The following is a 22,724-nucleotide window of genomic DNA, read 5'->3' on the forward strand; positions in this document are numbered from 1 at the left end:
GACGCACATATCCATAGCAAAGACCGAAGTGGGAAAATTTAGTAGGGGTTGGATTTCAATTAGGCACTAACTCAGTGTCATCTCATCTGGCATAGTAGTGTGCTTTGATACTTGGCTAGAAAATAGCCATAGGAGAATACAAAGAGCTTACTTACGCATACAGTAGCGTTCTATATATTTGATTTCTGGTTGATCTGCTGGTGGCTGTACTTTCTGCAGTGCATGTACTAGCCAATTCTGAGCAATTTGTAGTGAGACTTGCGACCGCTGTGTTCTGCGCTTAGTGACGCACATATCCATAGCAAAGACCGAAGTGGGAAAATTTAGTAGGGGTTGGATTTCAATTAGGCACTAACTCAGTGTCATCTCATCTGGCATAGTAGTGTGCTTTGATACTTGGCTAGAAAATAGCCATAGGAGAATACAAAGAGCTTACTTACGCATACAGTAGCGTTCTATATATTTGATTTCTGGTTGATCTGCTGGTGGCTGTACTTTCTGCAGTGCATGTACTAGCCAATTCTGAGCAATTTGTAGTGAGACTTGCGACCGCTGTGTTCTGCGCTTAGTGACGCACATATCCATAGCAAAGACCGAAGTGGGAAAATTTAGTAGGGGTTGGATTTCAATTAGGCACTAACTCAGTGTCATCTCATCTGGCATAGTAGTGTGCTTTGATACTTGGCTAGAAAATAGCCATAGCAATAGGATAGCATTGTTTGGTTTTAAAAACTCAAAAAAAAACATTTTGGTTTGAAACATTTTTGGGACTGCCACATACAGGCACTCAATCTATTCCATTTTACTGCAGGGCCACCTACCTGCTCCTCTGGTTTGAAACATTTTTGGGACTGCCACATACAGGCACTCAATCTATTCCATTTTACTGGAGGGCCACCTACCTGCTCCTCTGGTTTGAAAAATTTTTGGGACTGCCACATACAGGCACTCAATCTATTCCATTTTACTGCAGGGCCACCTACCTGCTCCTCTGGTTTGAAACATTTTTGGGACTGCCACATACAGGCACTCAATCTATTCCATTTTACTGGAGGGCCACCTACCTGCTCCTCTGGTTTGAAAAATGTTTGGGACTGCCACATACAGGCACTATCCAAATTAAATTGTCTCCATAGCAGCCTCCACACGTTGTCTCCATTGCTACCTCCAAAAGTCGTCCATATAGCTGCCTCCATACATCGTCCCTTTATCAAACGAGGTGTGTCAGGCAGAAATTTGGGTTGTTTTCATGGATTCCACATCAAAGTTGTTAACTTTGTCGCCACCCTGCTGTGTTATCCACAAAATATACTGGCAAACTTTTACCATTTAGGGATATTATTTCAGCGCTTCTTGCGCATCTGTTTACATTCCCCTCACCCGCCATATCCTAAACTTATAAGAACGCTACTACACTTGATCTTATACAAAAGGTTCTTAGAAGTGCTGTTTGGGGAGTAGCCTAGAGACAGGGGCTTGAATTGGCGAAAGCTCGCCTGGCAGCGGAGCGCCAGCTCCATGCGCATCATGCGCTTCTTGCGCATCTGTTTACATTCCCCTCACCCGGCATATCCTAAACTTATAAGAACGCTACTACACTTGATCTTATACAAAAGGTTCTTAGAAGTGCTGTTTGGGGAGTAGCCTAGAGACAGGGGCTTGAATTGGCGAAAGCTCGCCTGGCAGCGGAGCGCCAGCTCCATGCGCATCATGCGCTTCTTGCGCATCTGTTTACATTCCCCTCACCCGGCATATCCTAAACTTATAAGAACGCTACTACACTTGATCTTATACAAAAGGTTCTTAGAAGTGCTGTTTGGGGAGTAGCCTAGAGACAGGGGCTTGAATTGGCGAAAGCTCGCCTGGCAGCGGAGCGCCAGCTCCATGCGCATCATGCGCTTCTTGCGCATCTGTTTACATTCCCCTCACCCGGCATATCCTAAACTTATAAGAACGCTACTACACTTGATCTTATACAAAAGGTTCTTAGAAGTGCTGTTTGGGGAGTAGCCTAGAGACAGGGGCTTGGATTGGCGAAAGCTCGCCTGGCAGCGGAGCGCCAGCTCCATGCGCATCATGCGCTTCTTGCGCATCTGTTTACATTCCCCTCACCCGCCATATCCCAAACTTATAAGAACGCTACTACACTTAACTTGGTGCAGGCTGGGACCGAGTCTGACCCTGGGGCTGGTCATATACTGCCGACGCAGAGAATTGCGGGGCCTACCTCGGTCCAGGTCTCAAAGGCCTACTATACCTCCTCCCACCCCTCCTCCACCTCCTCCTCCTCCGAATTACCATCCGTGGGCATGGCGCCATCAGTCGGTAGCTCTAGGCACAGCAGCAGTGCCGTCGCTAAGCGACAGCAGGCGGTGCTGAAACTGCTGAGCCTAGGCGATAAAAGGCACACCGCCCAAGAGCTATTACAGGGCATTCCACATCAAAGTTGTTAACTTTGTCGCCACCCTGCTGTGTAATCCACAAAATATACTTGCAAACTTTTACCATTTAGGGATATTATTTCAGCGCTTCTTGCGCATCTGTTTACATTCCCCTCACCCGCCATATCCTAAACTTATAAGAACGCTACTACACTTGATCTTATACAAAAGGTTCTTAGAAGTGCTGTTTGGGGAGTAGCCTAGAGACAGGGGCTTGGATTGGCAAAAGCTCGCCTGGCTGCAGAGCGCCAGCTCCATCCCAAGATCCAACTAACATAGTTGCAGCACCTTTAATCTACTACTAGTTCACTGCCTCCATAATAATAATAATAATAATCTTTATTTATATAGCGCCATCATATTCCGTAGCGCTTTACAAATCATAGGAAACAAATACAAATGTATTGTAACAGAGCACAACATTTGTATGGAACAACAGGAGTGAGGTCCCTGCTCGCCAGAGCTTACGGTTTATGAAGATGATGGGGTAACACGAGGTAAAAGAATATTTAACGGTCAAGCCATTCTTCTTAGGGAATAGAAAAAAATATAATAAATGGAATTGCTGTCGCTTGAACCACTCAGCCGTCATCTTATATACCAGGTCCAGGGTGAATGGGACTGCAGAGAAGTCTGGTGCCTGTTGGTTGCTGGATAACAGATGGGAGGACGACACAGGACGGGTTAGTAGAAGAGTTAAAACTTCATGCAGTTAATGAGTGTTATAGGCTTGCCTAAAGAAATGGGTTTTAAGAGCACGTTTGAAACTTTGGAGGTTAGGTATTAGTCTGATAGTCCAGGGCAGAGCATTCCATAGAATTGGTGCAGCTCTAGAGAAGTCTTGGAGACGCGAGTGGGAGGTCCGCACTAGGGTAGAGGTTAATCTAAGATCACTGGCGGATCTAAGAGCACGGGTTGGGCGATAGACTGAGATAAGAGAGGAGAGGTAGGGGGGTGCAGCATTATACAGAGCTTTATGGATGAGGGTTATTATTATTTTAAACTGTATTCGAAAGGAGACTGGCAGCCAGTGCAGCGACTGGCATGAACTGTAAGCATACATGGTCCCCTTATCAAACGAGCTGTGTCAGGCAGAATTTTGGGTTGTTTTCATGGCTTCCATGTTAACTTTGTCGCCACCCTGCTGTGTAATCCACAAAATATACTGGCAAACTTTTATCATGTACCGATATTATTTGAGCGCTTCTTGCTCACCTCCTTTGGTTCCTCTCTGACACCCATTGGTTTGAAGCCTGAGTCCAATTAGGGTATGTCGCCATGCCACTCTCTAGCCTGCTGCCGCTGCCTCTGCCTCTGCATGCCGTCCCCTATAGTGTCAGGGTCAATTATTGGATGTTTTACATGCTATCTAGCTTCATTCTGTCACTCTGTCATGGCCATGCTGTTGCCCATAATTTCGGCATAATGGTGCGATTAAGCAGCCTCAGAGGCATCCATGCATGCTGCCCCTGCTGTTTCCTGTCCATTTCCGTGGTGTTTCCATCCTTTTCTGAGGTTCCCAGGTGTTTGGCCAAGCTTCCCTGTGCAGAGCCTTGGTCCCCTTGAAAAATGCTCGAGTCTCCCATTGACTTCAATGGGGTTCGTTATTCGAGACGAGCACTCGAGCATCGGGAAAAGTTCGTCTCGAATAACGAGTACCCGAGCATTTTAGTGTTCGCTCATCTCTAATAATCATGTCTGTACAAATATGTATATATTTTTGTTGGGTTAATGCAGAAATGAAATCCACATAAATACAGTATATACAATATATACATACACTCATACAGCATAAGCATATGTATACACAAATATATATATACACAAGTGGGTGGACCTGGTCAGCACACTGCTGTGCTGTATCGGTCATCAGTGAGAGGGCCACACTGATAAATTCTCCGGCGTCCATACCGGGCCCCTGAGATGCCCGGGCCCTGTAGCAACCGCTATGGCTGCTATGGTGGTTGTTACGCCACTGGTCAGGAGCACGTTGGGAAAGCGCAGGTAGGAGGGATTGCAGAAGGTACTGGGGCATGGAGTATCCTCTCCGACCACTGCCCAAATAGGCTACTCCATGACCCAGTAACCTCTGCTCGAAATGAGCATATTAGCTAGATAAAGTATCTTAGTTTAGAAAGTATTATAGGATTAGGTAAGTTAGATTAGGGTTTAGAACTTTACTGGCAACCTACCATCAGATCTTAACTAGAGATGAGCGAACACTAAAATGCTCGGGTACTCGTTATTCGAGACGAACTTTTCCCGATGCTCGAGTGCTCGTCTCGAATAACGAACCCCATTGAAGTCAATGGGAGACTCGAGCATTTTTCAAGGGGACCAAGGCTCTGCACAGGGAAGCTTGGCCAAACACCTGGGTACCTCAGAAAAGGATGGAAACACCACGGAAATGGACAGGAAACAGCAGGGGCAGCATGCATGGATGCCTCTGAGGCTGCTTAATCGCACCATTATGCCAAAATTATGGGCAACAGCATGGCCATGACAGAGTGACAGAATGAAGCTAGATAGCATGTAAAACATCCAATAATTGACCCTGACACTATAGGGGACGGCATGCAGAGGCAGAGGCAGCGGCAGCAGGCTAGAGAGTGGCATGGCGACATACCCTAATTGGACTCAGGCTTCAAACCAATGGGTGTCAGAGAGGAACCAAAGGAGGTGAGCAAGAAGCGCTCAAATAATATCGGTACATGATAAAAGTTTGCCAGTATATTTTGTGGATTACACAGCAGGGTGGCGACAAAGTTAACATGGAAGCCATGAAAACAACCCAAAATTCTGCCTGACACAGCTCGTTTGATAAGGGGACCATGTATGCTTACAGTTCATGCCAGTCGCTGCACTGGCTGCCAGTCTCCTTTCGAATACAGTTTAAAATAATAATAACCCTCATCCATAAAGCTCTGTATAATGCTGCACCCCCCTACCTCTCCTCTCTTATCTCAGTCTATCGCCCAACCCGTGCTCTTAGATCCGCCAGTGATCTTAGATTAACCTCTACCCTAGTGCGGACCTCCCACTCGCGTCTCCAAGACTTCTCTAGAGCTGCACCAATTCTATGGAATGCTCTGCCCTGGACTATCAGACTAATACCTAACCTCCAAAGTTTCAAACGTGCTCTTAAAACCCATTTCTTTAGGCAAGCCTATAACACTCATTAACTGCATGAAGTTTTAACTCTTCTACTAACCCGTCCTGTGTCGTCCTCCCATCTGTTATCCAGCAACCAACAGGCACCAGACTTCTCTGCAGTCCCATTCACCCTGGACCTGGTATATAAGATGACGGCTGAGTGGTTCAAGCGACAGCAATTCCATTTATTATATTTTGTTCTATTCCCTAAGAAGAATGGCTTGACCGTTAAATATTCTTTTACCTCGTGTTACCCCATCATCTTCATAAACCGTAAGCTCTGGCGAGCAGGGACCTCACTCCTGTTGTTCCATACAAATGTTGTGCTCTGTTACAATACATTTGTATTTGTTTCCTATGATTTGTAAAGCGCTACGGAATATGATGGCGCTATATAAATAAAGATTATTATTATTATTATTATGGAGGCAGTGAACTAGTAGTAGATTAAAGGTGCTGCAACTATGTTAGTTGGATCTTGGGATGGAGCTGGCGCTCTGCAGCCAGGCGAGCTTTTGCCAATCCAAGCCCCTGTCTCTAGGCTACTCCCCAAACAGCACTTCTAAGAACCTTTTGTATAAGATCAAGTGTAGTAGCGTTCTTATAAGTTTAGGATATGGCGGGTGAGGGGAATGTAAACAGATGCGCAAGAAGCGCTGAAATAATATCCCTAAATGGTAAAAGTTTGCAAGTATATTTTGTGGATTACACAGCAGGGTGGCGACAAAGTTAACAACTTTGATGTGGAATGCCCTGTAATAGCTCTTGGGCGGTGTGCCTTTTATCGCCTAGGCTCAGCAGTTTCAGCACCGCCTGCTGTCGCTTAGCGACGGCACTGCTGCTGTGCCTAGAGCTACCGACTGATGGCGCCATGCCCACGGATGGTAATTCGGAGGAGGAGGAGGTGGAGGAGGGGTGGGAGGAGGTATAGTAGGCCTTTGAGACCTGGACCGAGGTAGGCCCCGCAATTCTCTGCGTCGGCAGTATATGACCAGCCCCAGGGTCAGACTCGGTCCCAGCCTGCACCAAGTTAAGTGTAGTAGCGTTCTTATAAGTTTGGGATATGGCGGGTGAGGGGAATGTAAACAGATGCGCAAGAAGCGCATGATGCGCATGGAGCTGGCGCTCCGCTGCCAGGCGAGCTTTCGCCAATTCAAGCCCCTGTCTCTAGGCTACTCCCCAAACAGCACTTCTAAGAACCTTTTGTATAAGATCAAGTGTAGTAGCGTTCTTATAAGTTTAGGATATGCCGGGTGAGGGGAATGTAAACAGATGCGCAAGAAGCGCATGATGCGCATGGAGCTGGCGCTCCGCTGCCAGGCGAGCTTTCGCCAATTCAAGCCCCTGTCTCTAGGCTACTCCCCAAACAGCACTTCTAAGAACCTTTTGTATAAGATCAAGTGTAGTAGCGTTCTTATAAGTTTAGGATATGCCGGGTGAGGGGAATGTAAACAGATGCGCAAGAAGCGCATGATGCGCATGGAGCTGGCGCTCCGCTGCCAGGCGAGCTTTCGCCAATTCAAGCCCCTGTCTCTAGGCTACTCCCCAAACAGCACTTCTAAGAACCTTTTGTATAAGATCAAGTGTAGTAGCGTTCTTATAAGTTTAGGATATGCCGGGTGAGGGGAATGTAAACAGATGCGCAAGAAGCGCTGAAATAATATCCCTAAATGGTAAAAGTTTGCCAGTATATTTTGTGGATAACACAGCAGGGTGGCGACAAAGTTAACAACTTTGATGTGGAATCCATGAAAACATCCCAAATTTCTGCCTGACACACCTCGTTTGATAAAGGGACGATGTATGGAGGCAGCTATATGGACGACTTTTGGAGGTAGCAATGGAGACAACGTGTGGAGGCTGCTATGGAGACAATTTAATTTGGATAGTGCCTGTATGTGGCAGTCCCAAACATTTTTCAAACCAGAGGAGCAGGTAGGTGGCCCTCCAGTAAAATGGAATAGATTGAGTGCCTGTATGTGGCAGTCCCAAAAATGTTTCAAACCAGAGGAGCAGGTAGGTGGCCCTGCAGTAAAATGGAATAGATTGAGTGCCTGTATGTGGCAGTCCCAAAAATGTTTCAAACCAAAATGTTTTTTTTTGAGTTTTTAAAACCAAACAATGCTATCCTATTGCTATGGCTATTTTCTAGCCAAGTATCAAAGCACACTACTATGCCAGATGAGATGACACTGAGTTAGTGCCTAATTGAAATCCAACCCCTACTAAATTTTCCCACTTCGGTCTTTGCTATGGATATGTGCGTCACTAAGCGCAGAACACAGCGGTCGCAAGTCTCACTACAAATTGCTCAGAATTGGCTAGTACATGCACTGCAGAAAGTACAGCCACCAGCAGATCAACCAGAAATCAAATATATAGAACGCTACTGTATGCGTAAGTAAGCTCTTTGTATTCTCCTATGGCTATTTTCTAGCCAAGTATCAAAGCACACTACTATGCCAGATGAGATGACACTGAGTTAGTGCCTAATTGAAATCCAACCCCTACTAAATTTTCCCACTTCGGTCTTTGCTATGGATATGTGCGTCACTAAGCGCAGAACACAGCGGTCGCAAGTCTCACTACAAATTGCTCAGAATTGGCTAGTACATGCACTGCAGAAAGTACAGCCACCAGCAGATCAACCAGAAATCAAATATATAGAACGCTACTGTATGCGTAAGTAAGCTCTTTGTATTCTCCTATGGCTATTTTCTAGCCAAGTATCAAAGCACACTACTATGCCAGATGAGATGACACTGAGTTAGTGCCTAATTGAAATCCAACCCCTACTAAATTTTCCCACTTCGGTCTTTGCTATGGATATGTGCGTCACTAAGCGCAGAACACAGCGGTCGCAAGTCTCACTACAAATTGCTCAGAATTGGCTAGTACATGCACTGCAGAAAGTACAGCCACCAGCAGATCAACCAGAAATCAAATATATAGAACGCTACTGTATGCGTAAGTAAGCTCTTTGTATTCTCCTATGGCTATTTTCTAGCCAAGTATCAAAGCACACTACTATGCCAGATGAGATGACACTGAGTTAGTGCCTAATTGAAATCCAACCCCTACTAAATTTTCCCACTTCGGTCTTTGCTATGGATATGTGCGTCACTAAGCGCAGAACACAGCGGTCGCAAGTCTCACTACAAATTGCTCAGAATTGGCTAGTACATGCACTGCAGAAAGTACAGCCACCAGCAGATCAACCAGAAATCAAATATATAGAACGCTACTGTATGCGTAAGTAAGCTCTTTGTATTCTCCTATGGCTATTTTCTAGCCAAGTATCAAAGCACACTACTATGCCAGATGAGATGACACTGAGTTAGTGCCTAATTGAAATCCAACCCCTACTAAATTTTCCCACTTCGGTCTTTGCTATGGATATGTGTGCCACTAAGAGCTAAACACAACGGTAGCAAGTCCCCCTGCTAATTCCTCACAAAATGGTACTAGATGCAAATTAAAATAAAAAAAGTAGAACGTTATTGTAGCCCTAAGAAGGGCTGTTGGGTTCTTTGAGAATCACTCCTGCCTAACAGTAAGCTAATAGAACACCCTAACGCTTTCCCTGACCAGCAGCAGCTCTCTCCCTAGCGGCATCCAGACACAGAATGATCCGAGCAGCGCGGGCAGCGGCTAGTCTATCCCAGGGTCACCTGATCTGGCCAGCCAACCACTGCTATCGACGTGTAAGGGTACCACGTCATGCTGGGTGGAGTGCAGAGTCTCCTGGCTTGTGATTGGCTCTGTTTCTGGCCGCCAAAAAGCAAAACGGCGGGAGCTGCCATTTTCTCGAGCGGGCGAAGTATTCGTCCGAGCAACGAGCAGTTTCGAGTACCCTAATGCTCGACCGAGCATCAAGCTCGGACGAGCATGTTCGCTCATCTCTAATCTTAACCTTAATAGGTCAATGTCTGATGATAGGTTTACTTTAAAGGAACCATTAGATCTAAAAGTAATTTTCCCAAGAGTTATAATTTATAGGCAAAAATAGCTCATTCGAGACATGTGCAATAGTTACAACCCTTATAACATTACAGATATCAGGTGCTGCTATCATAATGTTTCATGTTTATCTGACAGAATGAAGATGTGGCCAAGAAAAAGGCAGTAGAGAACCTCAATTCTACTGTCAATCAATGTAAAGAAGAGGCCCTGAAACTGAGAGCTGAACACGAAGTAAGCTTTGTGTATGAGTTTACTATATGGTACTTATAAGAGGGCGAGATACTATAGCAGTGATGGCGAACCTTTTAGAGCCTCAGTGCCCAAACTTCAACCAAAAGCCACTTATTCATTGCAAAGTGCCAGCGCAGCAATTTAAGCAGCAATATATTTCTCCTTGTTCTTTGACAACTTTCAATCCTTCAGCCTCCTAAGGACGCCAGCCCAGTTGAAAGGAGGAGGGCAAATTCATCTATCATTGTAGGAAGATTTTGCCGGCAGATTCTTTGAGTTCTGTCTGGTGAACCTAATTCTGGGGTGATGACCTGGGTGCCCACCGAAAGGGCTCAGAGTGCCGCCTCTGGCACCCGTGCCATAGGTTCGCCACCCCTGTACTATAGGGAACATAGGTTGACATAGGTGACAAATTTAATTCTGTTTTAAGGGAAATTAACCACATGGATTTTGTTTATTTAACCCAAAAATACTTATACACTTGCATGTTCCCCCTGCAACAGGATCCATTCTTCATTTAGCTGTTAATTACTTTTTTATGACTTTTAAAAATATATATATAAAAAAAAAAAACTCTGGGGCTACAGAAGCCCCTTGTGACTCCATCAGCTGCTAATTATTCATACCTTCCTTCAGCGCTTATGTCCCCCTCCTCCCTTCCTCTGCCAGGGAGCCGGTGACACTCAGAAGGGGCTTCAGTGATGGGGGCTTCAACATGGCAGCTTTGAAGATTATGGTGACCTTGTCCCTGTGGTCCCATTTGCTGCAGGGTCAATAGCTATTAATAAGAATGTAAATCAATAACTGGCTATTGACAGTTCTTACTTATGTTATTATTATGGTTTCCTGGTGATTTTTGCTCTGTTTTATTACAACACTACAATGTAAGTGCACGTTTTCTCCTTTGATCATTTTGATACTTATTCTCATTCTGCTAACCTGCCTGTTCTCATGCTTTACACTGTCGTTTCATTTACTAAGGTACCTGAGTAAGAGACTAATTATCAGTTCATATATCCTACATAAGCTTCGCTATGTAGGGATAGCGAGGTTCTCTTTTATTACCGCTTTTATTAAAAATAAAATTCAGAACAGTTCAGTAAGTGCTAACTCTGATTTTCCCATACAAGTTGCAGACACTCACCCTGGAAAGAGAGAAGAAGCAGAAAGAGTCTCTAAAGCAATCGCTGGATAAAGAGGTAAAGATGCCTCTGATACTTCTCCAAAGACTAGATGGCATTACAGCAGATCTGTCAGATGGGCCTATGACAGGTTGCTGTAGTGAACTGAGAAGTTTAGGAGGCAGTGGGAGATGGAAGAGAGTCTAGTATGGGGGCAGAAAATTAATATTCTCTATAAAGATATCTAACAACATTTATAATGCTTATAATGTTGTATTGGGAACAATTATTCTTTAATGCTGTGTGTAATATAGGATGATATAAAAGATAACCACATCTGACTGATACAAAATGTCGTAAGTTTGTTAAAGTGGTTCTTCATTGATAACAAATTAGTCCCTATTCACAGGATAGGGGATAACTTGCTGATTGATGGGGGGCAAGCCCGTTACCCCTGATGAAGCCGCGTACTCGGCGAAACATGTTGGGGGGCTCTAGTAGCAAGTTTTAATCAGCAGGGTGCACCAATCCAGTGTGAAGCTGAATACAAAATTATATAGGAAGCAGTGCAGAAATAGAGTTAGTAGTGTGTGGTGTGAATGCATCCTTCAGGTGTATGAGACAATCAGTATGCAGGGTGGTGGAAAATAAAGCGGTACCACCTCACAGGTGCTGATAGAGTAGCCCACCTTATTGATAGGGCAATCGGGGATCAATTTTCCACCATTCTCATAATTCCACAGTTGAAACATTACTGGGTCATACCATTTGGACCCATGCAGGGATACAGTGTAATAAAAATATCTCCTTAATAACCCATCTAGGCAATATGGTGGAAAAACCCTGTTGATTTGACCAGGAGGTGCGGACTGCACCTTCCTGGATCCATTTACCTGCATCGCCAAAAAATATATATATATCCCACATAGGAGCCTCACCTTGTGGTAGGTTTCCTTTAAGGATTTTTTTTTCTCTTTAGTTAAAAAAAGCTTTCGAGCTAGAACGCATGATGGAGCAGAAGAATGAAAAGCTTCGATCTGCAGAAGAGAGAATAACCAGCTTGTCCAAACAGGTGGATGTCATAAAGGTAAATGGTGTGATGTATTGTGGCCACAGTAAAGATGCTGGTGTGGGATATACAGATACATCACAGACAGATACAGACAGTAGTAAACGTTTGAGGGAATCTGTCAGCAGTTTTGTAGACGGTGTTAGTGTTAAGAAATTGAGTGAAATGAAAGAGTGCAGCACTGTGAAAAATGCATTTATATTCCAGGATTGCAGCTAGATTAGGAATATTGTGGTGCACTGCCGTGTGAGATCTCTTCACTATGCTGTTACATAGCCCCCTCCCAAAGTAGCTGTTTTTAGATTCACATAAACAACACAGGTTACCTTATGCTTATCACAAGAGCTACTACCTAACACTGTATGCAGCTTTCTATGGTCAAAACTGCTGACAGATTCCCTTTAACTTAAGTCTTTCATCAGTATTTTTATTCTACATCTTATAAGGGTGACCAACGTGTTGTTATATATTGCTTGTTAAGAGGTACCCAATCCCTGATATAAGGTGCTGGATAGCGGGCTCATTTGTGTCTGGTTTGGGCATAAGACAACTGGCTGGATACAACTGATACACTGAAATGGCACTTAGCTGCGATGGTTGGGGGTAGACAAATCTCAGCCGCATCTGTGGAACAGTGAATATTAAAGCAAATTGAGGAATTTGGATGTGGTGAAAAGTCATTTTTAAGAATTTAAGCAGATTATACAGTAATGTGACAGCTTGGGCCTAACTTTTTATATTGTAGGTGTTGTAACAATGCAATACACCTTGTATTCTGGAGCAGTACATGCACTTGTATTACTGAGTGATTGGTAACAATGGAGTCACATAAAGTACATACTCGTATGTTCTTTTTTCTTTCAACAGGCTGAAAGTGAAAATAAAATGAAGCAGATGGGGGGCTTACATATCACTATTGCTAATTTGGAGGGTGAGATGAAAAGATTGAAAGATGAGTGCAAGGTAATTATGATAAAACTTGAATATAGTAATAAATGAATCGCATGTTTCTCATTATTGATAAACTAGAACTGAAGAGAACTATCAGTAAGGCTCCTTGTACATGATCGTATGGGGTCAGTGGTACGGTTGGGTTGCATAATTTGCGTCTATATCACGGCCCCCATAGAGGTCTATGGCACCTGGTCACGGTGCAGTAAGTACATGGTGGTGAGTGTCTCACCACATCATGACCGAGCCAGGCCTCCGCCATGCATTGAGTATAGGCCACTCAGCTTTCCATGTAGAGGAGAGGGGTGAGGAGCTCTCACCCATCCTCTCTTCTGCATCCAGCTAATTATTCATTAGTGGACCAAACTCACATGTAGACACTGGATAACTGGGTCATGTCAATTATGGATGCAGAGTTTTCGGTTGCTGGAGCCCAGAGACCCTGACCACACAGGGCAGAAGGATAGCCTGCTATTAAGGTATTGGCATATGTTACCCCTGATTTGATGGTCCCTCTGCAGCTGATGGGGGCAGATTTAGCTGCCAGATACATTTTTCATGAATCCAATGCGGCAGAAAAGTTGGATACTTTGAATCTATACTTATTATAACTTGTACGGTTCATTTAGGGCAAGCAAGAATCAGAAAGAACAGTGAGAGAACTAAGAGCACAACTGCAATATATCGAGGAGAAGAATCTCTGCCTGGAACAGCAACTGGTTCAGCAGCAGGTCAATATATATAAGTATTTATTTTTATTTTATTTTTCATTTTTCAAGAATACAAACAGGCAAACATCTGCCTCAGAGAATTACAAGGTACAATCATGAAAAATAAGTTATCAGCATGAAAATATCAACATAGGATAAATGCATCAGCCAGTGATGTTGTAACAACAGAATGATATTTGCCCCACAGTAGCCACCCCCTTTCCCAAGGTGGAGGACACACATTCACTCACTCATTCACACCTCACACATATGGAGCTATCCCTACTCCTCTCCCGAGACAGCCTGGGCAACAGGTCAATATTTAGTAGTATATGGCGTTTCATATCCATCTTCTCCAAAAGACCACCCATTTCCTATCACATATTTCATTTCTACCACATGTTATATAGCTTCATAGAGAAGACCATTTGAAAAAGCAGTTCATGTTCACCTCAAAGACGTTTGACTGTACACTTCAAAGAGTGTGAAAAAAACTGCTGAAACCATACAACTGCATTTTAAAATGTAAGAGACAGAATGATATATTAAAAAGTGATAGTCTATCGTTAATAGAGATCACCTACCTTCTCTATCACCTACTTTACTACTACCCATACACTCAGTGGTGTTGTAATGCGCATGTTACTCTTATTTTGAATGTTTTGCAATGCTAAATCATTGAGTACAGTAACAATGACAGACCCTCTTTTGTGTACAGGACATTCATAGAGAACAGGGAGAAGAAATACTAATGTTAAGGACCACTATAGAACTTCGCGAAGCAGAAATTCAAGACATGAAGGGAATGGAACAGGTAATTTATAACTTATAGTAGTATAGTCTTTGTAGACATTGATATAAATGGGGAATTTAGATGTATCCATTCATGTAACAAGACACCAGTGGGCTCTGATGCAAACTTTGGATTGGGGCCCCATATTCCTACACTTTTGCTGCTACTCCCGTCCTGCACATTACATTTGAGAATAGTTATGCTACACAGACATATACACATAGCATCATACTCGTATAACAGCCTCCACTCATTCATTAAATATCCAGCAGCCTCCATTATTCATGAAATGTTTTGCAGCAGCACCCCTCACTAATAAAATGTCCAGCAGCAGCCTCCCTCACTAATGAAGTGTCCAGTAGCAGCCTTCCCTCACAAATAAAATATCCAACTGCAGCCTCCCCTCACAGATGAAGTGCCCGGCAGCCTCCCCTCACTAATTAAGAGTCCAGCAGCATGGCCCCTAGTAATATATGAAAAAAAAAGCTCTTCTTCCCGCCTACTGACCTCATAGTGTGTGCACAGACGGAGAGCACAGACGTGTCTTACATGCATACAATTGATTCTATTCCCCTATTATGGACCAGCAGTCTGTTGTATTCCTGATGGCAGATGTGGTCCCACTCCATCCCCAGGCCCCATCATTACATGTCCCTGGATGTATCCATGTAGGGAAAGAATTGGCATCAGATATCAAAGGAGTTGTTGCCTGAACCACAGGGATTTGCACCCACCTGTTATTTGGGTTACTACACAATGCTGCTTTGGATCTATCTGTTTAAATCATGTGGTTTAATCCTTTCTAGAATCATCGTATTGAAATTGATGAGCTCCACAGTCGTTTGCTTGAAAGGACACCTGACGTTCCCACCCCTCCTAACCAAAGCTTGATTTTTGGGAATCCATATCAAGGTATCAAAAATTGATATTTGACTTTTAAATGTAAACTATCACTTTAATTTTTTATGAAAATCAGAAAGACATAGTAACTCTAAACCGTGATTCTTTGTATCCTGTTATGCTGACTGAGACCACATCATATCTGTAACACTAGTCATTTAAAGGGAACCTATCACCTGAAAATAGCCCCTTGCTGCCAATGGCTTTTTCCATTATATGTTTGTTTTTCTGTCCCCACCTTCAAAAATATGTATGTTTTTTATTTTTCTGTGTACAGATCTGTTAGAGTGCCTGTTTTATACATAACAAATTGCATTTGAACTATATTATTGTGGGATTAATTGTTACGGTTTTAGCTGTGTGCCCCAAATGCCACCCCTACTTTGATCTCTGGGTCAGTTCGGTTACAGGGACAAATAGGGTTTAATAAATTTAAAATGGGTCCTGGTTGTAATAGCAACTGGTCGGCACCCTACAGGGGGGCGCAAGAGGACACTTGCTAATTTTTATAGCATTTTTTTTACAGTAATCATCTCATTTACATCCCAGACAATACACAGGATTATTACAGTTTATCTAATTCTTTTCCCTGCAAAATAACCTCCGTAAAACACCACTGACCCTTTACATCAATAGATGATGTCACAGCTTATCTCCTCCCATTCCCAGTACAATGACCTCTATATAGATAACACTGACCCATCATTACATCACTGCTGACAATAGATGATGTCACAGCTTATCCCCTCCTCCTCCCTGTACAATGACCTCTATATAGATAACACTGACCCATCATTACATCACTGCTGACAATAGATGATGTCACAGCTTATCATCTCCCCCTCCCTGTACAATGACCTCTATATAGATAACACTGACCCACCATTACATCACTACTGACAATAGATGATGTCACAGCTTATCTCCTCCCCTCCCTGTACAATGACCTCTATATAGATAACACTGACCCATCATTACATCACTGCTGACAATAGATGATGTCACAGCTTATCATCTCCCCCTCCCTGTACAATGATCTTTATATAGATAACACTGACCCATCATTACATCACTACTGACAATAGATGATGTCACAGCTTATCTCCTCCCCCTCCCTGTACAATGACCTCTATATAGATAACACTGACCCATCATTACATCACTACTGACAATAGATGATGTCACAGCTTATCCCCTCCACCTCCCTGTACAATTACCTCTATATAGATAATACTGACCCATCATTACATCACTGCTGACAATAGATGATGTCACAGCTTATCTCCTCCCCCTCCCTATACAATGTCCTCTATATAGATAACACTGACCCATCATTACATCCCTACTGACAATAGATGATGTCACAGCTTATCTCCTCCCCCTCCCTATAGAGTGTCCTCTATATAGATAACACTGACACATCATTACATCACTACTGACAATAGATGATGTCACAGCTTATCTCCTCCCCCTCCCTGTACAATGACCTCTATATAGACAACACTGACCCATCATTACATCACACTGACAATAGATGATGCCACAGCTTATCTCCTCCCCTCCCTGTACAATGACCTCTATATAGATAACACTGACCCATCATTACATCACTACTGACAACAGATGATGTCACAGCTTATCTCCTCCTTCCTGTACAATGACCTCTATATAGATAACACTGACCCATTATTACATCACTACGAACAATAGATGATGTCACAGCTTATCTCCTCCCCTCCCTGTACAATAACCTCTATATGGATATCACTGACCCATCATTACATCACTACTGACAACAGATGATGTCACAGCTTATCTCCTCCCCCTCCCTATACAATGTCCTCTATATAGTTAACACTGACCCATTATTACATCCCTACTGACAATAGATGATGTCACAGCTTATCTCCTCCCCCTCCCTATAGAGTGTCCTCTATATAGATAACACTGACACATCATTACATCACTACTGACAATAGATGATGTCACAGCTTATCTCCTCCCCCTCCCTGTACAATGACCTCTATATAGACAACACTGACCCATCATTACATCACACTGACAATAGATGATGCCACAGCTTATCTCCTCCCCTCCCTGTACAATGACCTCTATATAGATAACACTGACCCATCATTACATCACTACTGACAACAGATGATGTCACAGCTTATCAGCTCCCCCTCCCTGTACAATGACCTCTATATAGATAACACTGACACATCATTACATCACTACTGACAATAGATGATGTCACAGCTTATCTCCTCCCCCTCCCTGTACAATGACCTCTATATAGACAACACTGACCCATCATTACATCACACTGACAATAGATGATGCCACAGCTTATCTCCTCCCCTCCCTGTGTAATGACCTCTGTATAGATAACACTGACCCATCATTACATCACTACTGACAACAGATGATGTCACAGCTTATCAGCTCCCCTCCCTGTACAATGACCTCTATATAGATAACACTGACACATCATTACATCACTACTGACAATAGATGATGTCACAGCTTATCTCCTCCCCCTCCCTGTACAATGACCTCTATATAGACAACACTGACCCATCATTACATCACACTGACAATAGATGATGTCACAGCTTATCTCCTCCCCCTCCCTGTACAATGACCTCTATATAGACAACACTGACCCATCATTACATCACTACTGACAATAGATGATGCCACAGCTTATCTCCTCCTCCTCCCTGTACAATGACCTCTATATAGATAACACTGACCCACCATTACATCACTACTGACAATAGATGATGTCACAGCTTATCTCCTCCTTCCCAGAACACAGCTTCTCTAGAAAACTTTTGCTTTTATTTTTTTCTTTTTCAATCCACTGTTGTCTATGACCCTGTGGATGCTGTAAAGCACATCACTAAGCTGTTCCCAGAGCAGAGGAAAAATGGCAGCCTCCTTAATCCTTCATCAATTACAGAGAATTATATTCAAATCTACAGCTAGGAATGTAACGGATAAGAGAACCATCAGGTTTTATTAAGACAATCAGGTCTCAGCACTGATATATGCAGACTTTTCTAACAGCTTATCAGTGGGGGTCCCAGATGTCGGACGCCCTCCAGTCTGATATTAATAATCCATCCTACAGATGAGTACAGAGCGCTTATACAGGCAGTCCCCGGGTTAGTGTATATGTGGTTTTCTAAAGTGTTTGATAAAAGATCTCTTTCTGCTTATGGGTTAACCCTTTGTTTGCTACCTGTCATTGATATGCATTTTTATGTTCTTTTTTTTTTTTTTTTTTAAGGTCGTTTCCCTAGGGGGGTGAGTACAGTTTGGTCTTTTAACCCTTATAGTGTTTTTAATTCATTAAAATTAATTCCTTAAGTTGTACATGAGGGTTTGCAAACTTTGTTAAAAGTATATGTCATGTCAGTCAACTTCTATTTTTTCCTTTACAGTCTCAAGCGACCAGCACGAGACAGCCTTCAAGTCCCTTGCAGTGTCCTATGTGTCCTGAAACATTTTTGCCTCATCAGCGCCAAATACTTGAGGACCATGTCATGTGTCACCTGGATGGGGATGAAGCTAGGCAGTAACTGCGCTCTCATCTCTAGATACTCTCACATATAGGGGGAGATTTATCATCAAGTTTCTGAGGTAAAACTGTTCTAGTTGCCCGTGGAAACCAATCAGAGCTCAGCTGTGGGAAAATGAAAGCTAAACTCTGATTGGTTGCCATGGGCAACTAGAACAGTTCTAGTTGATAAATCTCACCCATAGAGTAGTTGTATTTGTAGAAGTAATCTGTGAAAGACTTGGGGTAGACAAAGAATACTGAAATCTGCAAGACTTGTGATATTATGATTATATATACTGTATATACTCGAGTATAAGCCAAGTTTTTCAGCACAAAAAATTTGCTGAAAAACCCTAACTCGGCTTATACTCAAGTCACAAAAACTGTACTCTCCTTCCGACGCCAACCTGGCAGGTCCTCTTCCGTATATTGCGGCCCCCCACGTGGTCCGTCGCAAGGATCGTGACGTCAGCTGCACACTGACATTCTAATGTGTGCGCCGGCATCGGCACACACTATGATGTCAGTGAGAAGCTGACGTCATGGTTCCTCTGACAGACCGCACAGGGACACAGAACCGATGCCGCGATAGATAACGGAGAAGGGGAAGGGGGGGGGTGGCGCATCGGAAGGTGATTACACCTTTTGTTTTTTTCCAACAGGCATTATATTGGGAGCAGGGGCTGGCAGGCTAATATACTACATGGGGCTGGCAGGCTAATATACTACAGGGGGCTGGCAGGCTAATATACTACAGGGGGCTGGCAGGCTAATATACTACAGGGGGCTGGCAGTCTATATACTAGCTAATTAGAGGTCTCGATACTCGGGTCGGCTTATTCTCGAGTAAATACGGTATATATCTTAGTTTATTTTTTACCCTCCATACCCAAAACATTTTCAACATTTCTGAAGTACAGAAAGCCTACAGCTATAGTCCATACAGCGCCCATTACACATTGTGAGGAAAACTGTTCAGAACTCAAGCAGTGAATATTAAAGGGGTTAGCCACTTCAAGATTTTTGTTATTTGTATGTTATCCTAACTGTATATGAGTCTACCTTCCAGGACCTTATGATAGTATATATATGAATACAAGCTTACGGTCCTGGAAGGTAGATTGGTCATGGACAGATAGAGATCAAATGACTCTCCATCTGCCGCCATTTTATGGATAGAAATGTTGGCTGATGAGGTAAGAGATTTTTTAAACTAGGTGCTTTACATTACATATCAAGAAAACAGAGCAGAACATTTCATACAAATGCAGTGAAATAAGTATTTGATCCCAAGCTGATTTTGCAAGTTTTCCTATCTACAATGGATGAAGAGATCTCTAATTGTAAGTACAAATCAACCGTGAGAGACAGAATCTAAAAAAGACACATTGTATTATTTTTGAATAATTAATTAGCACTTTATTGCATGAAATAGGTATTTGATCCCATAGAAAAGCAGAATGTTATATTTGGTACAGAAACACATTAGAGGTTAGATGTTTCCTGCATTACTTGACTAGGTTTGCACACAGTGCAGCAGGGATTTTGGCCCAGTCCTCCATACAGATCTTCTCCAGATCTTTCAGGTTTCGAAGCTGTCACCGGTCAACACGGAGTTTCAACTCCCTCCAAAGATATCCGATTGGGTTCAGGCCTGAAGACTGGATAGACCACTCAGGACCCTGAAATGCTTCATACAGATACTGTACACTCCTTAGATGCCCTGGCTGTGTGTTTTGTGTTATTTTGAAAGACCCATCCTCAACCCATCTTCAATCAATCTTCAATGCATTTACTGAGAGAATTAGGTCTTTGTCCAAAATCTTGCGATACAAGATTGGCCCTATCCATCCTCGCTTTGATATGGTGCAGTGGTCCTGTCCCCTTTAGAAAACCACCCCCAAACTATGATGTTTCCACCCCCATGCTTTTGGGAAGGTGTTTTTAGGGTTGTACTCATACTTCTTCTTTCTCCAAACCTTGCAAGTGGAGTTTACACTAAAAAGTTCTATTTTGGTCTCATCTGACCACATGACCTTCTCTCATGCCTCCTGTGGATCATCCAGATTATCAGTGGGAACCATTAAGCGGGCCTGGACATGCACTGGCATTAGCAGGGGTACCTTGCAAGCCCTGATGCCGTAGTGTGTTACTAAAGTTACATTTACACAAATGGCTGAGCACACATGAGCCGCTCTGGAGAAAAATAATTGAATACAATGCCGCATATTATAATATAATAATACGCCCCCCTAACGTTTGTGTGGATGTAGCCTTAAGGTAATTTTTGAGACTGTGTTCCCAGCTGGCTTCAGATCATTGACCAGGTCCTTCTGTGTAGTTCGGGCTGATAACTGACCTTTTTCAGAATCATCCTTACCCCACAAGGTGAGATCTTGCATAGAGCCCCAGAACGAGGAAGACTGATGGTCATCTTCTATTTTCTAATAATTGTGCCAACAGTTGTTGTCTTCTCACCAAGCTGCTTGCCCATTGTCCTGTATCCCATCCAAGCCTTGTGCATGTCTACAACTTTGTCCCTGGTGTCCTTAGGCAGCTCTTTAGTCTTGCCCATGGTGGAGAGGTTGTAGTGTGATTTACTGAGTGTAGGGACAGATTCAATAAATACAGGCAATGAGTGCAGAGTAGGAGGAGCTTCTTAAAAACCTACAGCACTGAGAAACAGAATTCTTGCTCATTGGTAGGGTTTCAAATACTTATTTCATGCAATAAAATGGTAATTATTTAAAAATCATACAATGTAATTTTCTGTATTTTTTTAGGTTCTGTTTTTCACAATTGAAGTGTACCTACAATAAAAATTACAGACCTCTCCATTCTTGTAAAATCGACCTGGGATTAAATACTTACTGTATATACTCGAGTATAAGCAAAAATCTGCTGAAAAACCTCACCCCGACTTATATTTGAGTCAAGAAAAAAACATCTGTACTCACCTTCTGAGCCCCCCCCCCCAGCAGGTCTTCTTCTATACAGCGATGCTCTGGCATCAGCTCCGTGTCCCCACACTGTCCATCGCAGGGATCGTGACATCAGTCGCTCACTGACAATCTACTACTGCGCCGGCATCAGCACACACTATGATGTCAGTGAGCGGCTGACATCATGGTGCCTGCGACGGACTGCGTGGGGCCGATGCTGGAGCATTGCTATATAGAAGTGGACTTGCTGGGGGTGTCAAAAGGTGAGTACACTGTTTGGTTTTTTTTTTTCCTACAGGCATTATATTGGGGGTAGGGGCTGGATGGCTGTATACTACAGGGGGCTGGTTATGTACTACAGGGGGCTGGCTGGCTATATACTGGGGAGGCTGTGAACAATTCATTTCCCACCCTCGGCTTATACTTGGGTCAATAGGTTTTTCCAGGTGTTTTGTGCTAAAATTAGGGGTCTCGGCTTGGCTTATACTTGAGTATAAACGGTATGTCCCCCATTGTATATGCATATTGGAAAGTTGCCTAATATACTGCTCCCAAAACATTACAGAAAAAATGGTCAACCCTGCTGAGTGTGTTATGCCAATTTTACCTGAACTTACAGGGGTACATACAAACATGGAAAAACATAACCAGATGGTCCTGTTATAACAGCTCTAAAGAATATAAAGAGCTATTGGTATACTGTACAAAATAATTTAAAAATTAGAATATTGCAATGGAAACTTCCCAACAAAATAGATGCAAAGTAAAAGGGAATGCATAGGGAAAGGAGTGGAGGAGGGGCAATGGATAGCGAAGGCACCCGACACATACAGGAAGGGTACAGTACAGGCAAAACATAAATGAAGGGTAATTTATGGGTAG

At 43.2% G+C, this 22,724-nt stretch overlaps 1 protein-coding gene across 1 annotated transcript in view; it reads left to right on the plus strand.

Annotated features, from left to right (window-relative positions):
- Nucleotides 1-19,918, plus strand: part of CALCOCO2 (calcium binding and coiled-coil domain 2) — a 38,873-nt gene extending 18,955 nt beyond the window's left edge. The window contains exons 11-19 of the mRNA XM_072111642.1: nt 9,693-9,788; nt 10,919-10,987; nt 11,889-11,996; nt 12,846-12,941; nt 13,559-13,660; nt 14,358-14,453; nt 15,239-15,344; nt 18,628-18,644; nt 18,782-19,918. Of these exons, the coding sequence (XP_071967743.1) occupies nt 9,693-9,788; nt 10,919-10,987; nt 11,889-11,996; nt 12,846-12,941; nt 13,559-13,660; nt 14,358-14,453; nt 15,239-15,344; nt 18,628-18,644; nt 18,782-18,919 (828 nt within the window). The 3' untranslated portion in view covers nt 18,920-19,918. The remainder of the gene's footprint in view (nt 1-9,692; nt 9,789-10,918; nt 10,988-11,888; nt 11,997-12,845; nt 12,942-13,558; nt 13,661-14,357; nt 14,454-15,238; nt 15,345-18,627; nt 18,645-18,781) is intronic.
- Nucleotides 19,919-22,724: the final 2,806 nt, after the last annotated feature.

Source organism: Engystomops pustulosus, chromosome 6 (genome assembly GCF_040894005.1).
Source record: "Engystomops pustulosus chromosome 6, aEngPut4.maternal, whole genome shotgun sequence".
Lineage (NCBI taxonomy): Eukaryota > Metazoa > Chordata > Amphibia > Anura > Leptodactylidae > Engystomops > Engystomops pustulosus.